General features: G+C 40.3%; 2 protein-coding genes across 8 annotated transcripts in view; one reads left to right on the forward strand and one right to left on the reverse strand.

Moving 5' to 3' along the window:
• The window catches only part of OSGEPL1 (O-sialoglycoprotein endopeptidase like 1), a 35,438-nt gene extending 25,426 nt beyond the window's left edge, over positions 1 to 10,012 (forward strand). For both annotated transcript variants that reach the window (XM_075608401.1, XM_075608402.1), the window contains exons 5-9: positions 2,190 to 2,394; positions 3,131 to 3,279; positions 4,653 to 4,783; positions 5,833 to 5,904; positions 7,550 to 10,012. In XM_075608401.1, the coding sequence (XP_075464516.1) occupies positions 2,190 to 2,394; positions 3,131 to 3,279; positions 4,653 to 4,783; positions 5,833 to 5,904; positions 7,550 to 7,631 (639 nt within the window). In that variant the 3' untranslated portion in view covers positions 7,632 to 10,012. The remainder of the gene's footprint in view (positions 1 to 2,189; positions 2,395 to 3,130; positions 3,280 to 4,652; positions 4,784 to 5,832; positions 5,905 to 7,549) is intronic.
• Positions 10,013 to 11,904: 1,892 nt separating this feature from the next.
• Positions 11,905 to 18,402, reverse strand: part of ANKAR (ankyrin and armadillo repeat containing) — an 88,215-nt gene continuing 81,717 nt past the window's right edge. For 5 of the 6 annotated variants that reach the window (XM_075608397.1, XM_075608396.1, XM_075608393.1 and 2 more), the window contains one exon: positions 11,905 to 12,980. In XM_075608397.1, coding sequence (XP_075464512.1) covers positions 12,775 to 12,980 — 206 coding nt within the window. In that variant the 3' untranslated portion in view covers positions 11,905 to 12,774. The remainder of the gene's footprint in view (positions 12,981 to 18,402) is intronic. The other variant, XR_012802642.1, reaches the window with a different exon arrangement.

Raw genomic sequence — 18,402 nt, forward strand, 5'->3', positions numbered from 1 at the left:
GGGAAGAATCAATTTCAATAGTAGTGCCACAAGAGGAAACCACAACCTCCATATTAATGAAGAATTGGTTAACTTAGGAAGAAGTTCATAGGCGGCTTGAAAAAAATTAAAGTAAATAAGGCACCTGGCCCCGATGGCATACATCCAAGAGTTCTTAGGGAGTTAAATTCAGCAATAGCTAAACCATTACATTTAATATTCAAGGACTCCATTTCCACAGGCTCAGTACCACAAGATTGGCGTAAAACAGATGTGGTGCCCATATTTAAAAATGGAGCTAAATCACAACCAGAGAATTACAGACCTGTAAGCCTAACTTCAATAGTGGGGAAGCTTCTTGAAGGTTTAATACGGGATAATATTCAGGAATACCTAATGGAAAACAAAATTATTAGTCATAGTCCGCATGGATTTATGAAGGATAGATCATGCCAAACTAACCTTATTTGTTTCTTTGAGGAGGTAAGTAGGAATTTAGACAAGGGTAATGCAGTTGATGTGGTCTACTTAGATCTTGCAACAGGAGAAAAGTCCCCATCTTTGCCGATGACACTAAATTGTGTAAGGTAGTAGAATCAGAGCAGGATGTAATTTCTCTCCAGAAGGACTTGGAGAGACTGGAAACTTGCGCAGGTAAATGGCAGATGAGGTTTAATAAAGATAATTGTAAGGTTATGCATTTGGAAACAAGAATAAACAGGAGACATACAAATTAAATGGGGATAAATTGTGGGAATCCTTGATGGAGAAGGATTTAGGAGTGCTTGTAGACAGCAGGCTTAGCAATAGTGCTCAAAGTCATGCAGTTGCTGCAATGGCAACAAGATCTTAAACAGGCAATGGATGGAAGAGAAGTAAACATAATTATGCCCTTTATAAATTATTAGTAAGACCATACCTTGAATATGGAGTATAATTTTGGGTACCACGTCTTAGAAAAGACATTATGGAACTAGAGAGAGTGCAGAGAAGAGCCACCAAATTACTAAAAAGGATAGACCATCTAACTGAGGAGAGGCTAGCTAAATTAGATTTATTTAAATTAGAAAAGAGGTGTCTAAGAGGGGATATGATAACTATATACAAATATAGTCGGGGACAGTACAAGGAGCTTTCAAAATAATTATTCATCCCAAGGGCAGTACAAAGGACACGGGGTCATCCCTTAAATGTGGAATTCATTACCCATGGAGACTTTGATGGCAGATGCAATTGATTTGTTAAAAAAAAAGGTTGGACCTCCTTTTTAGAAAGAAAAGGTGTACAGGGATATACCAAATAAGTATACAGGCATACCCCGCTTTAAGGACACTCACTTTAACTACACTCGCGAGTAAGGACATATCGCCCAATAGGCAAAGGGCAGCTCGCGCATGCGCCTGTCAGCACGTCCTGAGCAGCAATACAGACTCCCTACCTGTACTGAAGCTGTGCACGAGCGGGGAGACTATAGAACCTGTTACAAATGCGTTATTTACATCAGTTATGCACGTATATGACGATTGCAGTACAGTACATGCATCAATAAGTGGGAAAAAGGTAGTGCTTCACGTTAAGTACATTTTCGCTTTACATACATGCTCCGGTCCCATTGCGTACGTTAATGCGGGGTATGTCTGTACATGGGAAGGATGTTGATCCAGGGAGTAATCTGATTGCCAATTCTTGGAGTCAGGAAGGAATTTATTTGTCCCCTTATGAGATATCATTGGATGATATTTCACTGGGGTTTTTGGTTGCCTTCCTCTGGATCAATATACTGCAAGTACGGATATAGGATAAAGTAACTGTCGTCTAAATTTAGCATAGTTTGAACTTGATGGACGCTTGATGACTTTTTTCAACCTCATCTATTATGTAAATATGTAACTATGTTACTATGTAACTATGTAACATACACACTTTTATTTTTAAGCAATTTCTTTTAGAATGGAGCAAAAATTCCACCAGGACACATCAAAGATTTAGATTGTAAGCAAGGACCACTTTATCTATTGTAGGCATAACGAAATGGTGCTTTATTTCATATTATTTTATCTCTGTCGCATTGCACTTTATAACATTGCAGTTTATTTCGGTGCCTTACATATACAACTAATAATAATAATAATAATGAAACAACTGTACGGCACTTGCGGGCTCTATTGTATAAATATAGAATGATGCTAATGTTCTGTGTATTTATTTAGGTAGCACGGCGTCTCTCTTTGATAAACCTTGAAGAGTGCTCCTGTATGAGTGGTGGACAAGGGATAGAGCACTTGGCTCAGTATGGGAACAGACTGCTTTATAACCTTAGGATCCCAATGTTGCGACACCGGGACTGCAACTTCTCTTTCGCCGGGCTACGCAGCCATGTCAATAGAATTATTCAGCAAGAGGAGGCAGAGGAAGGTACAAGTTACACATTCGATTATACATTTGAGAAGTGTTGACCATTTGAACCCCTTAGCATATTTTTTAAGGAATTCATTACCCATGGAAATTGTGGAGATCTTAAAAAAAAAAAAAGGGTGGACCTTTTTTTAGAAAGGAAAGGTATACAGGGATATACCAAATAAGTAAATATGGGAAGGATGTTGATCCAGGGAGAAATCTAATTGCCATTAATGGAGTCAGAAAGGAATGTAATTTTTTCCCTTACGAGACATCATTGGATGAGTTTTACTTGGGTTTTTTTGTTTGCCTTCCTCTGGATCAAAATACTGTAAATACAACTATAGGTGTATCTGTTATTTAAATTTAACATAGGTTGAACTTGATGCACATATGTATTTTTTCAACCCGATCTGCTATGTAACTATAAAAAATCCCTTAAGAGATCCTAATTTCCCAATTTTCTTCTTAAAAAAACATACTTTGGGTGGGGTGGCTGGGTTGCACTTGTAACCTTTTGACTGCAAAGGGACCAGCAGAAATAAACCATTTGGCCATTATTCTTTAAGGTGAAATAGAAAGCCCAAGGGAAGTATTATTATTTTTAAAAAGGGTCCTTTTGTGCTGTTGCACTAAATTAGCACTATTGCACCTTATTGAATAAGGCCATTTAAATGCTAATTATTGACTAGATGCTGTTACAATTGGAAAACAGAGGCATAACAGGCGTGCAATCTGTATAAATCTTGTGCAGGTGTACATACGGGGCAGGTTCTGTCCTGTGTGGCTGATATTGCTGCTGCCCTCCAGCACACAGTGGCGCAGCACATTGCCAAGCGAACACAGCGAGCTATTCTATTCTGTCGCCAGGAAGGTCTGCTACCTCCCACACATGCTTCTTTGGTAAGTATTCATTCTTTATCATGTCTATGAGGACATGTTTATCTACTCTACCAATTAAAAGGGTTGGAGAAAGCGGTCTAGGACATTTGGTTGCGGCAGTTCTGCCGTGACCAATTGACCGCCGGAGCTTCGCCACGACTCACCGCACCACCGGGACACTGCTGCTTTGCTGCTAAAGGTAAGTGACTCATCTTACCCTTTACCCTAAAAACCTGTTAACTCCAAATACTAACGCAACCCCTACCTTAAAACCCCAAAGCCCCTACCCTAACCACTAAAACCCTTTAAATTAACCCCCTTACCCTAATAGCTAAAATCTCTTAAATTGGCCCCTACCCTAATCTCTAAAATCCCTTAAATTAACCCCTACCCGAAACCGCTAAACCCCCTGAAATTAACCCCTTACACTAACAAGGAAAACATACCTTAGAAGCGGCCAGTGCCGGAGATTCCAGTGGTGGATCGGCTGCTTCGGAGGGTCCACCTAGCTATAGAAGGTTTTGAACATTTTTCTTTAACCGCATTAAAACTAATGTATTCCTCCCAAAAGATCCAAACTGTTACAAAATTCAAACCGTTTATACACCTTTACCAAGGTTTGTGTTTTACAAGGTAATTATTGGTTAGGAAGGGTGGGTAGTTCCCATGTCTGTCTTTTCTTCCACATGGTTAAATAAGAAAGGAGCGAGAAGGAGGTAGGTAGTGTGATACCTTATATTGGACCAACAAAGATTTGATATGTTACAAACTTCCGAGCCTCTTGCGGTTCTTTAAAGCTGCAGTTCAGTCAATATCCTGCATGTTTTTTTTTTAATAAATCAGTTCTGTAGTAAGAAAAAATACTTTTAGCATTTTCTGTTTTTAAAAAAACAACTTTGAAAGACCAATTTTCTTGTATTCTATTTTAACAGCCATTTGCTAAGGCACTGCCCCTTCATGTCCTGTCACAAGCCCTGGCACACCCCTTTGTCAGCCCTGCCCTCCCTCTAGCACTTGTCAGTGCAGGAATGCTCATGAATATTCATGAGCTTCCACTGCCAGTCAAGCAGATTATAAACAAATGCCAGCTTTTAATATGTCACCAAATTTCGACCTATCAATACATGGAAAACGAATTGAGCTGCAGCTATACTGTTCTTTAGGTAATTAGAGATTGCACACATAAAACTATTGAAGTAAAAAAATAAATGTAAAAAAAAAAAAAAAAAAAAAAGACTGAACTGCAGCTTTAATACCAGATGAAGAACACTGACACCTGATGTAGAATGCCGAGAGGTTCAAAATGATTCGTTCATAGTACCCAGCGGGCATAGGAAATGCGGAATCCATACAGAAGATATAATTTCTGACTGTGTGTTTCTTATCTGCATTAGGTTGTGTCTGGTGGAGTTGCCAGTAACAGGTATATCCGAAAAACTGTCCAAAGTGTAACTGATGGCATGGATATGTCTTTGTTCTGCCCCCCACCCCGGCTCTGCACAGATAATGGTATCATGATTGCCTGGTGAGGACTTTATGTGCCTGGTGCACTTATTGAAATTCATAGAGTAACAACGGTTATGTTTCATCAACGAAAACTCCTTTTTTCTTTGTTCATGGACATTGAAATAGATTAATGTATATTTTAATGTAGTTCAGTATCCCAAGAATAGGCATTTAAAAAAAAAAAAGGAGTTGGTGCTATTTACATTTTTGTTTAGATTCTGTGGTTTATGTTACAATCCGTACTCTGTTTATTCCATCCATGGGACATGTGTTTTGTACCTTTTGGTATTATAGGAATAAAAAGTGTAAGAAAAATACTGAAAAGTGGGATGGTCGGTTTAAAAGGTACAAAATAATCTAACCTGGGGTTAAACAGACTGCTGCTTAAAGGGATGTGAAAGGTTTTTTGCAAGTTGGTGAAGAAAAGATTGTTTCCTGTGGATATACATGTTGCTGTCTAAAGCAATCTGAGTGCAACCAAATAGTTTCTAACATTTAAATCTTATTTAGAGTGTGGGGACCACAAAAATATTACTAAGCGTTTCAGAAAATGTTGGCTTGTGCATGCAAGTGTATAAAATCACTCCTATGCAGGGAATGACTCTCCTGATGGTAGTTACTGTGGATCAGAGGACAGAGGGTGTGAGTAACCCACACCATTCTGTTTTCAGCAAGCTACAAAATAAGGAACTTAACTTAGAATCAAGACACTGACAGTACTATGGAATTGAAACGTCATTTACTTCACACTTAAAAATGTTAAATCAAATTAGACTTAGAGAATGGGTGAATAGAGAAATGTACGGGGCTTTTCATTAAACTGTGATAGTACCGTTTGGGGCACTATCGGTTCAATGAATAACCCCCTTATTATAAAGCGTAAAACTTTAATTTGTTGTATTTTTCGCTGTAATACAAATTTCCCCTCTCCTGCCAAACAGCAACACTTAGTATGTGACATAGAATAAAATGTAAAAGAATATAGAATATTCTTTGAATAGCGGAGTGTACAAAACATGCAGATTATAAACAGTAGGATTACTCATCTTCAATGAATTGTCTTTCTAGGAATGGGATTGAAAGGTTACGTGCTGGTGTCGGAGTATTGCATAATACAGAAGGTATCTGCTATGAACCAAAGTAGGTCGTTAAGATACTTTCTTCTCTTTTAACCCTTTGCTGCATTGCTAGATGTAATGTGAAGCATTCACAATATACATTTTAAAAAGTCCAAAGCAATCATTACTGGCAATGTCTAATGCACAATTTTGATTTAGTGAGTGGTAGTTTTAAAAATGCCCAATCTAGAGAAATTGATGCACCTGAAGCAGCAGTTTCTCCATTTTGACCCCCACTTTTCATTTTGTTTCCGTAGATGAGAAGCAGTGTGTCCCCCGGGCTGATTCACGTTAAATTGTGCTATGAGGGGATCCCTAGTTCCTGAGATATTTACCAGGAATACTAGCTCTGGTACCTGCTGGTTGTTTAAATAACCTTGTGTGACTGAGGCCAATAGGAAGCGGCAATTGATGATGCCACAGCTTCCAGTTAGACCACGTAACGCAGGAGATTTAAATCATTTGTTTCAGCTGGCCATGTTTACAGCGTTCTGTTTATAGGTATCTCTAGAAACCCGGGTTCCCCGAAGCTGAAATGTATGTGTTTCAGTTTAGGAGACCCCCTGCTTTCCATCCATGCAAGGGGAAAAAAACAGTGGGAAAAACTGCTGGTTTAAAGGAGCTATCCAGAAATAGGATTGAAGCAGGGGATCTCCGGAGCTGAACCCAATTAATTTCAGCTCCGGGGACCCTCTGCTTCCCGAGATACTTATCTCCGTAGAGGGTGCTGGTATCTCGGTGCTGTTAAAAGGTTCTAGTCACTTGGCCAATAGGAAGCCGCGAGGGATGACATTACGGCTTCCTATTAGCCCGCAGGATGCTTGAGTTTTGAAGCTGCCATTGCGAGAATCCCAGCTAGTCCAGCCGGAGCTGCTGCTGGCACCCCCTGAAGCGGTAAGTATCTCGGGAAGCAGCAGGTCCCTGGAGACGAAGTTAACGGGGTTCAGCTTCAGAGACCCCCTGCTTCAATCCTATTGAGAAATAAAAACACGCATCTCTTGGATTGCCTCTTTAATGTCCTTAACTCACAAATGTAAACCCCTCTGGCTGCAAATTGGTTAATATCTGCATTTGAAACACTGCATAATGCTTAAAAAATGGAAGAAGCTTGGGTATTCCGTGTGACACATGAGAATGTATTATTCATAACATGATTTGTCTTCTTTTCTTTTCACATATGAAAAAGGAATGGAAGGTGAAACAGAGGATTCGATTAGTTTTAATGACACCTAACTTAAAACAAATATATATATACAGGCATACCCCGGTTTAAGGACACTCACGTTAAGTACACTCGCGAGTAAGTACATATCGCTCAATAGGCAAATGGCAGCTCACGCATGCGCCTGTCAGCACGTCCTGAACAGCAATACCGGCTCCCTAGCTGTACCGAAGCTGTGCGCAACGGGGAGACTATAGAGACTTTTACACATGCGTTATTTACATCAGTTATACACGTATATGATGATTACAGTACAGTACATGCATCGATAAGTGGGGAAAAGTTAGTGCTTCACTTTAAGTACATTTTCGCTTTACATACATGCTCCGGTCCCATTGCGTACGTTAATGCGGGGTATGCCTGTATATAGATATCTATATCTATATATATATCATCTCTTGGAATTTGTAATACTTTGATACCATTCTAATTCTTTTTAACACAGAGCTCTTCTTGGAACAGATATTTCCGAACGTGTCAGGAACGCAGCAATAAAGGCGCCACCTCTAACAGAAAAGCGTGTTTGATGTTTTGTATTCTTCATTGTGGCTGTTACCGTGTGACAAAATAACATTCAATTCGAAAGAAACAAGTAGACCGCAAGCCACATAAGATAAACCTTAAGTCTTTTCTTAATGGTATGGAAATCTTCAGTTCTGGTGCTTTAAAATGGTTGTAAAGTCAAACATTCATAGTATGAGGACTTTAAAATAAAAAATAAATAAAAAAGGTGTGTGACTTCAACCAATTGGTTGTGCCATTTGCTTGACCCATGATCTATTGAGATCTTGTGTGTTGTTGTTTTCCTCCCTCTAAACGCAGCTTCACTGATTGAGGCATCTAAAATCCTAGCGATGTCTGTGCTGGCAATTGACCACACACCCGAAAAGACGATAGGAAAACTAAAGACATTTTTCCTGTTTTATTTCCCTCACAAAGGTCCTGCCAAGAACCGAACTGTTGGCTATCAGTATGATACGGTATATTAACATTTAGGCCCCTATTCCACATGTTTTCAAACCGATTTACAGTGCTGGAGTAGAGTTCAGCTCCATTCAAATTAACAGGACTTAGATTCTCTTTGCAGAGGGCTGTGACAGCTTCGTAGCATATTGAATAAGGGCCTCTGACACAGATTCATTAAAGGGTGCTAAGCTTTAACTTCCATTGAAATGTGTGGGACTCAACTGGATGTTTAAGTTTAGCACCCTTTAGTGAATCTGGGCCTTATAGTTCAGGAAGCATTGCTGTTTCTGGAAAATAACCCCAAATTATAGAAATTCTTCACCATTTTTTCATTGCTGCCCACATGCATGGGGTATTAATGTTAAAAGTACAATCATAAATGTGTTTCTAATAAAGATACACATGTAAAATGAAATCCCACCACAGTACAAGAATAAGTAATGGTGCATCATCTCACAAATTAGAAAAAGAGATGCAAATACATTTTAAGCAGCACTATGTGTTTTATTTTACATAGGTCTGAAACAGAGGGTCTCTGGATCTGAACCGCGTTAATTTCCGCTCAGGGGACCCCCTGCTTCCAGAGATACGTACCTCAGAAGGGAGTGCCAGTATCTCTGCTCAGTTTAAATGGCCAGCATTACGTGGGCCAATAGGAAGCTGCAAGTGATGACGTCACGGCTTCCTATTGGCCCGCAGGATGTGTTACATTTAAGCCACCATTATGTTAGTTTCAACTAGCCGTGTCTGGACTGCTACTGGCACCCCCTTCAGGAAGTATCTCGGGAAGCAGGGGGCCCCGTGAGCTGAAATAAACGCGGTTCAGCTCCTGCTTCAAACCTATTTTTTTTCTTAAAGGTTGCACAGAGAATGCTGCTCTAACAAAGCAATATTGAAAAGCGATTGTACTTATGTCAATGCTGGATTCTAGGTGATATATATAATGTTTTGAATGAATACAACATTTTGTCTCTCTTTACTTTGATTTACCAACCTGAAACAGAATAATATGTTATTGTTGCAGTGCTCTAGAGATGTGTTTGTAGGATTCCAATCTGGAGACAGATACAGCAGGCGTTATTGAAACACTTCACGCCGTGTATACCTCGGAATACCCATGTGATGGCTCGCGATTTCTTCCAACCGTACCACATTAAGACGCGAGTGCGGCGAGTGCAGAAAATGGCATTTTAGTGTTCTGACTTTTAAACACCTGAAATTGACACAGTAGCACAGTACTGTACACATTACAATTAATTTAATTGCACACAATCCATGAAATTCAAACTAAGCAACCGCGATAAACACGTGTGCCTGGGGAGATTGGCCGCGTTAATGCTGCGTGGAGTACAGCAGCGCACACGAAAACGGCACCGTGATTTGTTTGAATAATGGCTGCTGCATCTGTAAGTGTCTCTGAAGTGTAATTTTAAAGCGTCTGCAATTGAAAGATGCTTTTGTCCAAGCGATGCTGTTCTGTATCGCCCATTCACTTGAGTGTTGCATAGTAAATATGGCTCTTTATGAGCACTAGCTATAAAAGTTTTATAGATAATCTCGTATCTGGAGTCTCAACTATAGCACACTCCCATCCATTCGATCTTTTTCTATTATGTTAGTGATATATATTTTATATAGCAATCTGTAAATCAATGGAACAAGGAAAAACCCGGGCGCTCCCTCCAAAATGTATAACAGGGGAAATATAACAAGATGTTTACAACCTTGAAAACATATACAAGGGTCCCCTCAGTTTCGTCGTCTCTTCCTGTGGCTCTGACCCCAATACGATCTATCCAGGATCCTTGTTGGTACAGGGATACAGAAAGAAAGGGGGAGCACAGTTTGAGGAATTTTTACTATGGTTTATATGACCTCTAATAGATGGTGGGGGTAATAAATAAAATACTTACACGGCCTTGTGTAAATGCTTTCACAACAAGGTTTCTTTGCGGTCTTCTTTTCTTTGTCTCTGCTGGGGTGATTTACTTTCTCCTCAGGTCCTGATCTCTTCTTGGATTCGCCGACAGCTTTCAGTTGGAATATCCCCCTCAGAGCAAACAGATATATAAACAAATATTTTAGTGAAAATACATGTGGTAGTGATAAGTCTCAGACTGTGATAAATAAATAAAAGGCAGCAAAAACTGCAGTCACTCATATGGGCAAGTGTGAGTGCAATCCTGGGGGAAGGTATCTTTTCTTACATATATGGTCTCAATGTTTTGTGTCCTTGAGACATGGAGAGATGGTGGGGGTGGAAATATAAAAATGAAGGTTTAGGGTAATACTCACACGGCCTCGTGTCAGCAAGCACACAAAAATATCTTTGTATTCTTCTTAGGACTTCAGTGCTAGCTTCCAAGTATAAGAAGAATAGCAGATAGCCCATCTTTGATGATGGTGCAAAACAAGGTAAAGTCTTAGATGGAATAGACTGCAAGATGGAATAGACAAAGAAAAGAAGACCGCAAAGAAACCTTGTTGTGAAAGCATTTACATAAGGCCGTGTAAGTGTGTTTCTATTTTATTTATTACCCCCACCATCATCTATTAGGAACCTGTAAATCAAGGCATCTTTTTTTCAGATACATAGAAAATAGTGTAAATATTGTTACATTGCTAAAATCCCTTCAAGCAAAATGGACATCAACAAAAATTATTAATTAGTTGTGTATTAATTTAATGGTTTTCCTCCTTTTTATAATGTAATATATTTGGATTATATGTGATCGGTTATATGCATATTGAGTAAATATGGTCTAAATATTTTATGAGAAAGTTGATGCTAAAATAGTTGGAGGTAATTAAAGAAGCATTTGTCAATGTGTTAACAAAATGTAATCAAGTACAAAATTATTCATCAGTGAAAAAGCAAATCGTATTACATATTCGTAAAATAGAGATAACTTGAACGACAACCATTGTAAAAAAAAGGAATTACAAAAATTGTATGTCTAATTTTTTTTTTTTAAGTGTTTGATCATTGCAATATATCGTACATTATGAGAAACAGCATTCTTGTTTTACAGCATTTTCTATAACTCATAATAATGATGGTAACAATAATTATAATATTTCATAGTGGCATGTTATTCAAAACAGAAAGTCAAATATATAATTTGATGTCTGTGGCAGTTCTAATATGATTAAAAATTTAGTTATTTAAAGAGATTAAAAGAAAACGTAAGACTTAAATATACACACCGACAGCAGAGGGAGCGGGTCCGGGATGTGGTTGTAGCGTGGCCAGGCCTGGATTAAGATTAAGAATAGTCGTTGTACTTGCCGAGTTCAGGAGTATAGAGAGTTCCGTAGTTAAATCCGTTTCCGTGTCCGAGGGTCTGAGAGGTAAGAATCGTGATGGGTAAACCGAAGTCGGGAGCCAGAGAGGTAAGTCAGACAAGCCGGTTCAAATCTGTAGGAGTAAAGACAAACAGGAGCACGACACAGTTTCCAGGCTACACAGGAAGCAAGGAGCTATGCAGAGCAAGGAAGTGAAGGCAAAGCAGGATATTTAAAGCGACAGTGACCAATCCGGACGAGGGGCATGGCGGAGGCGTGTCGAGGAGCTGCTCGTGAGTGGCTGAGACCAGGAAATAGCAGAGCACAGCTGAGAGTCTGTAACACCAGTGCAAGAATCCAAGATGGCGACGGCAGAGTTCAAGGTATGCACTGGGCGGCGACGGGGGGCAGGGGCAGCAGCCGCTGCAGTACTTAGTGGGTAAGGAGGGGTCACGCCACAAGGGATGTGGCCCCCGATTCCTTACAATTCCATTATGTTCTTAATCCAATACAGTCATACACTTGGTTTTTCGAAATAAACCAAACAACTTCATTGGTCACGTGTTTAATACAAAGATATGATATGTTGTTAGTGATAGTATAAATTTAATGATTGGATCAGTGTAAACATTTTACCATATGTGGATTACAGGAAGACATAACGGATTAATGATGTTTAAAAAAAAATTGCTACTGAAATGTACATATTCCAGAATGAAATGTATGGATGCTCCCTTTACGTAATCTGTTGACAAACCAACTCCCATCTACCCACCTACGCTTCATGACCTCGTAAAACTGACAGAATAAGACATACAATTTGGGCAACCATACAAAGTTTGCTTTGCGTTTCCATTTTGGAATGGGGCTACAGATGTGATCTGTGTCATAGGCTGCAATGGTATTGTACAAAGCAACAGCACCTCTATGCAAAATGGACTCCTCTGAACCATCCTTCTTGCAGCTCTTTCTTATGAGGTGATTCCAATCCTCACTATATGGATTCGTAGGACATCCAAAAAGATATAAAAACAGAAGGAGCGCACCAAAGTTGGTTAAAAATATATGTATTGGACAATCTATTGTTTGATAGTCTAAAACATATATTTTCAACCCACTTTAGTGCACTCCTTGTTTTTTCTTTCTGCAATGGTATTGCATCATGTAAAATTGTGAATTGTGGCATAGGATGCTATTGTATTGCCTCATAGAAAGTATACCAGGTTTTCCATAGATTTCAGGGAGAATGCACAGAATATCTCAACAACACAGTACTCCATTATAACAAATAGGCTAATGGCATGACACATCTGCACTAAAATGTACCAATGTGCTGGCCCCTCTTTCCACTCGATGGAGACACAGGCTTTTTGTCCATGATAACCATCATATTGTTATTTATTTCACCCCAATGTAATGTCATATAAGCTTTACATTCCCCAGATGTGCAGTTTTAGCTCTTGTAGCTGCTGGGGTGGAAAGATGTGTAAAACCAGCGGCCGTGTGATTACGAGCATCGGCTGTCCTGCATTTATGCGTTGAGTAAACAACCGCTGACTTGGATCGAAGATGTCCTTTCCAGTGCTGCTGCTCAGTGTCTGCATCTTTAAAAGCTGCAAGTCTCCCTGAATAAAAAGAATGGGTTAATATCCTGTATGTACGGTGCTCAGAACATTTTTTTGAAAATAATTTTCACAACTAAAATATTTAGACTGCTAAAACAGGACTAATTTAATCAAATTACTAATTTATTGAAAGCAGAGGGATTATTTTTGTTTGACTCATTTGGTGCTGATTTTGCAATATTGCACCAATTTTGCACCTTTTTGCCAATGTCCGTAAACTGCTATTGTATATTTGGTTATTTGAATTAAAGCAGCATTGCATTCAACATCCTATATGTTTTTTGTTTTGTTTTAAAAAAATAAATAAATCAGTTATGCAGTATTAGATAATACTTAACACATCTTGTTTTATTCCCCCGTCCCACACTCTTTATGCCTTTTTTATTAGCAACCATTAAGGAAGCCACAGCACTTCCTCTTCAGATAGGTGGCCATATTGTGTGCCCTGGGGAGGAGGATCTTTGCCGATCAATCACAAGAGAACAGATCGAGCGGCAACTTAGATAATTGCATTGCTATATAGGCCTAGGCACGGCTGCATTTATTAAAACGTTAAAAAAAATTGGGCAAGAGGAAATGCCCATTTAAATTTCTATTAGAATCCCAGGAAATGCATGAGTATGTTTTTCATTTATTTGATACTAAAATCAACAAAACCATTGCAAGCAGGGTTGGGATGGCTGACTTCAGATGTCCCATTAATGTTGCAATACCCCTTCACATTTTTTTTCCATGTTCTTTTTACAGAATTCGACCCGCGGGCCACTCTGGAAGTGAACGAACTATTTTTGACTTTGGGGACCCCCTTTTCAAGATACTGGTTTAGTTGCATTGTTTTCTCTAACTTGATGGGAAGTAAAAATGGCCACCAAGCCTTGAAGGTCCCACAGGCCAATAGGAAGCTGCAACGTCATCAGAAAGATGATGGTGCAAGCTTCCTATTGTACTACTATGGCCAACATCTTTAAATGTCTTGGTAGAACACCAGCAACTAAACTAATTAGCATCTTGGACACCGGGAGGTCCCCAAAGCTAAAAGTAATTTGGCTCAGCTCCAAAGAAACCACCAATTTAAATTCTGTGGGGGAAAAAAAGTTGTACAAAATTGTGGGAATTGCTGCTTTAACTCGCTTACCAACAAGAGACTTCCGAAGCTTCTGTATACAATATACTATGTATAAAAATGGTGCCGGATAAATAGCAAAGTATTTGGAATGGCCAACACCTAATTCGGAGTGTAAGAACCTGGTCCAATGCCTAATATCAGCTCCTTGTGACTTAGGCAAGTCCCTAAATCCTCTTTGCCTCAGGCACTCTACATTAACTGTGCTACATGTTTATATAGAGCTGTAACTAGGGTGACTAGATATACAAAAGTAAAAACCGGGACACATAAAAAATTTTTTATAAAACAAATGACATCACCAACTTCGCCCCTTCCCCTTTATGTCTCTGTCCCCCCCCCCCCACACACACCATTCTCTCTCTTCCCCATCCCTTCATGATCACCCCATCCCTCCATTCTCTGTCCCCCCTTCCCATTATGTCTCTATCCCCATTCTGTCTCTATCCCCATTCTCTGTCTCTCCCCCCATTCTGTGTAATTCTCTACACCCAGTTTCTGTGTCTCTCTCCCCATTCTGGGTCTGTCTCCCCATTCTGTGCCCCCCCCCCTTCCCAGTCTGTCTCTCTCCCCCATTATCTGTGTCTCTCCCCCCATGCTGTGTCTGTGTCTCTCTCTCCTCATTCTGGACCCTACCTGTCACTGTGGAGCATGGGTGGGGGGAAGCCGTCCTGGACCCTGTTAGCTGACACCGGAAGTTCTCACTGACTCACTTCCGGGTCTTTCTGCTGGGGCTCCGCTGAAGCTAACCCCGCTGCCATTCTCTGGAGTCCCGGTCTCTCCTCCCTGCCGGCATCCTTCACTCTCTGCTGCCCCCCTGCTCTGATGTTCAAAACCGGGACAGTCAGAAAAAGCTGGGACTTTTTGTCCGGGCATCCTGGAGAAAGGTAGACTTTCTGCCGCCGTGCAGGGGGGCTTGGTCTGGTATGCTAAGCGGGTTACGTGTGAAGTTAGCGCATGACCCTTGGCATACCGTGAAGCCCTTTGCCCGGTTGCAGGAACTGCTTGCAAACTTGCCATTGGGTGGGAATTTGCTTCCCACGCCAAGATTGGCTGTGTATTATCCCGATAGGCTTGGGAGGGTGTTGTAAGCCCGTGCAGGCTATCGGGTATGTGTTCTACATTGTTCATCTGTGTGACATCGGAAAGGACAGCGTACGGTACCAAGACGTTTCATCGCAACAAAGGATTGTACGCCGCTGTAAAAGTTCATTAGAACTAAGGACTTGGAAACGAATTCTGCAAGCGCAGAACGAAGAAACTTCTTTTGGCGAAGAAACGGGCTGCAAGCGACGCCCCTAGCTAAAGACGGTTTTGCGTCTCGGGTTTGCGTATTATCCCCGCTCCTGGGAATTAATACCTAGAGACTGCATTTCGTGGACTTTCGTTCTAGAAACCATTTATTTTGTTTTACCTCATTCTCGTAAGTGTTATTTCGTGTTATCTTGTAAATCAAGCTGTGAGTGTTTCTCGTGTGAATAAATACAATTTATTTTATCTCATGTTTTGTCAATCAAAGGATCCAGGTATATTTTTGTAGGATAAGCACTGGTCACCTGTGACAGTCTGTTACGGGGAGTTTTATTTTGAGCACATTTAGGGCATGACGCGACAAATTCTTTGATCCCCTCCACATTCCTGGCCACCAGAAAGTCTGTTCTAGCAGATCAGTTGTTCTCCTAGTGCCAGGATGTCCCGAACTCTTGGAGGAGTGGAATGGGGTATTCCAGAACCTTCCTATGGTATGCAGGTGCGGTAAAAAGGCGACCCTCTGGGACTTTGAGACCCTCAGGGATATTGGACTGACCTTGAACAATATTCTACAAAGAATCGAATGTGTTTTCAGAGATTATGCATGCTGGAGGAAGTATAGTCTTTTCTCGGTTTTCAGCCTTGTCGTCCAGCAGAAACAGACCGGAGAGTGCATCTGCCTTGATGTTCTTAGAGCCATTAAAACCAGTTTAGTTTTTAGCACATCTAGTGAGACTCATACACGGTACAGTGCCTAAATATATATGGAATAACTAATAAGTAAATGGTCTTTTAGTTTGACATTTTTGGCCAAAATTGTTGTAAGCCCCTGAGCCAACGCCAAGGCAGAACACATATCTGGGGTCCCTAACGCTAATATAAATTCTTAATAACCTGTTTAATAACAGGAAGAATGATTTATAGTAAATCTGTCAATATTAGCTGTAAAGTTCTGTCTGACTGAAGCTTTTATTAACCTGTACATTACCAGGAAAAGCACTCTGTATTAGAGATGTCTCAGCCAAACTGCAAGCCAAAGTTCTGTCTGACTGAAGCTTTTATTAACCTGTACATTACCAGGAAAAGCACTCTGTATTAGAGATGTCACAGCCAAACTGCAAGCAGGCAAGTTCCCCTGAGTGGAAGATGCTATGGAGTGAGCCCATAACCATTTAAATGTGGGAGGGGGTGAGCTTAAATTAAGTAGGAGGTTGCCAACCTCCAATCAGCTATGACTAGCTGGACAAGAATTGTAAAACATACTGGACACCTAACAAGCTCCAATTAAACCCCCAAAATACCCACAACATATATATAAGCATATGAGTGGTAATGTACAGGTTAATAAAAGCTTCAGTCAGACAGAACTTTGGCTTGCAGTTTGGCTGAGACATCTCTAATACAGAGTGCTTTTCCTGGTAATGTACAGGTTAATAAAAGCTTCAGTCAGACAGAACTTTACAGCTAATATTGACAGATTTACTATAAATCATTCTTCCTGTTATTAAACAGGTTATTAAGAATTTATATTAGCGTTAGGGACCCCTGATATGTGGTCTGCCTTGGCGTTGGCTCAGGGGCTTACAACAATTTTGGCCAAAAATGTCAAACTAAAAGACCATTTACTTATTAGTTATTCCATATATATTTAGGCACTGTACCGTGTATGAGTCTCACTAGATGTGCTAAAAACTGAGCCCTGTCTGTGTTTTATGTTATGTCTCTGGTTTTAATGCAATTGCCAGCTCAGTAGCACTCTTCTGACACTCATATGCTTATATATATGTTGTGGGTATTTTGGGGGTTTAATTGGAGCTTGTTAGGTGTCCAGTATGTTTTACTGTTCTTAGAGCCAGGTAGATATGAAATGATAAAATTGAACTGATAAGAAAAAGTGACCATCGAGCTTGCCGTGACCCCAACAGATGAGCGCTTTCGATGTACAGAAGGTTTTTGTGATCCGTCAGTATGGTGAAAGGGGTTTCAGCCCCCTCGAGCAGGTGCCTCCATTCTTCTAGAGCCATTTTGATGGCCAGGAGTTCTCGATTGCCTACATTATAATTTTGTTCGGTCGGGAAAATTTATTGGAGAAGAAGGCGCACGGGTGAAGTTTGGCCTGAGGTGTCTTTCTCTGCAATAGTACTGTTCTGGCCCCAACGTCAGAAGTGCCCACTTCCAGGGTGAAGGGTAACCCAGGGTCCGGATGTACGAGGATAGGAGCTGACACGAAGGCTGACTTCAATCTCTAACACCTAACTCGCAGCAGAAGACCACTAGGCGGGGTCAGCACCTTTCTGTGTTAAGGCTGTAATGGGTGCTACTACAGAGGAGAAGTTCAATATGAATCTTTGGTAGTAAATGGCGAAGCCCAGGAAGCGTTGTACGGCCTTCAGTGTCGTGGGACGAGGCCAATCCACGACCACTTTTACCTTGGCTGGATCCATGGCAAGACCTGTATCCGATATGATGTAACCTAGAAAGGTCGTCATGGTGTGGTGAAACTGACATTTCTCCAGCTTAGCGAATAGGTGATTCTTTCTTGACGTACAGTAGTTTAACCTGTTTAAGGTACGTATTAAAGAAGCAAGAACCCACTGTAAGCACTCAATACCCCCTGATGTATAATGTGAAAATTAAAAATAATTTTTAATGCTATACTAATTAAAATAATGGGTGTTAAAATTCAACAAATGACACACATATATGATACCCTATGATGAATATATATGATATTCCGGGTAACTAAATAGGGCGACAATTTGAGGTTAATTGGATCAAACTGTCCCAGGGAGCCGGTATATAGTGATCTGATCCCTTTTAGTGGTTAATTAGATGTACGCTGGTATCAGTGAGGGGCTGATCAATAACTGTCTCGGGTGTCAGACAGGTCCCAGATAATGAAGGTGAAATGTGAAATTGATCATAATATGCTAGGTACAGACAAAAAGATCAGTATTTCAAACCAGTGTGTGCTCACTTTGCAAATCATAAATCCATAAATGAAAAATATAGACTCTCTCTACAATCCAACATGTAGCCACCTAACAG

Source organism: Ascaphus truei, chromosome 7 (genome assembly GCF_040206685.1).
Source record: "Ascaphus truei isolate aAscTru1 chromosome 7, aAscTru1.hap1, whole genome shotgun sequence".
Classification (NCBI taxonomy): domain Eukaryota; kingdom Metazoa; phylum Chordata; class Amphibia; order Anura; family Ascaphidae; genus Ascaphus; species Ascaphus truei.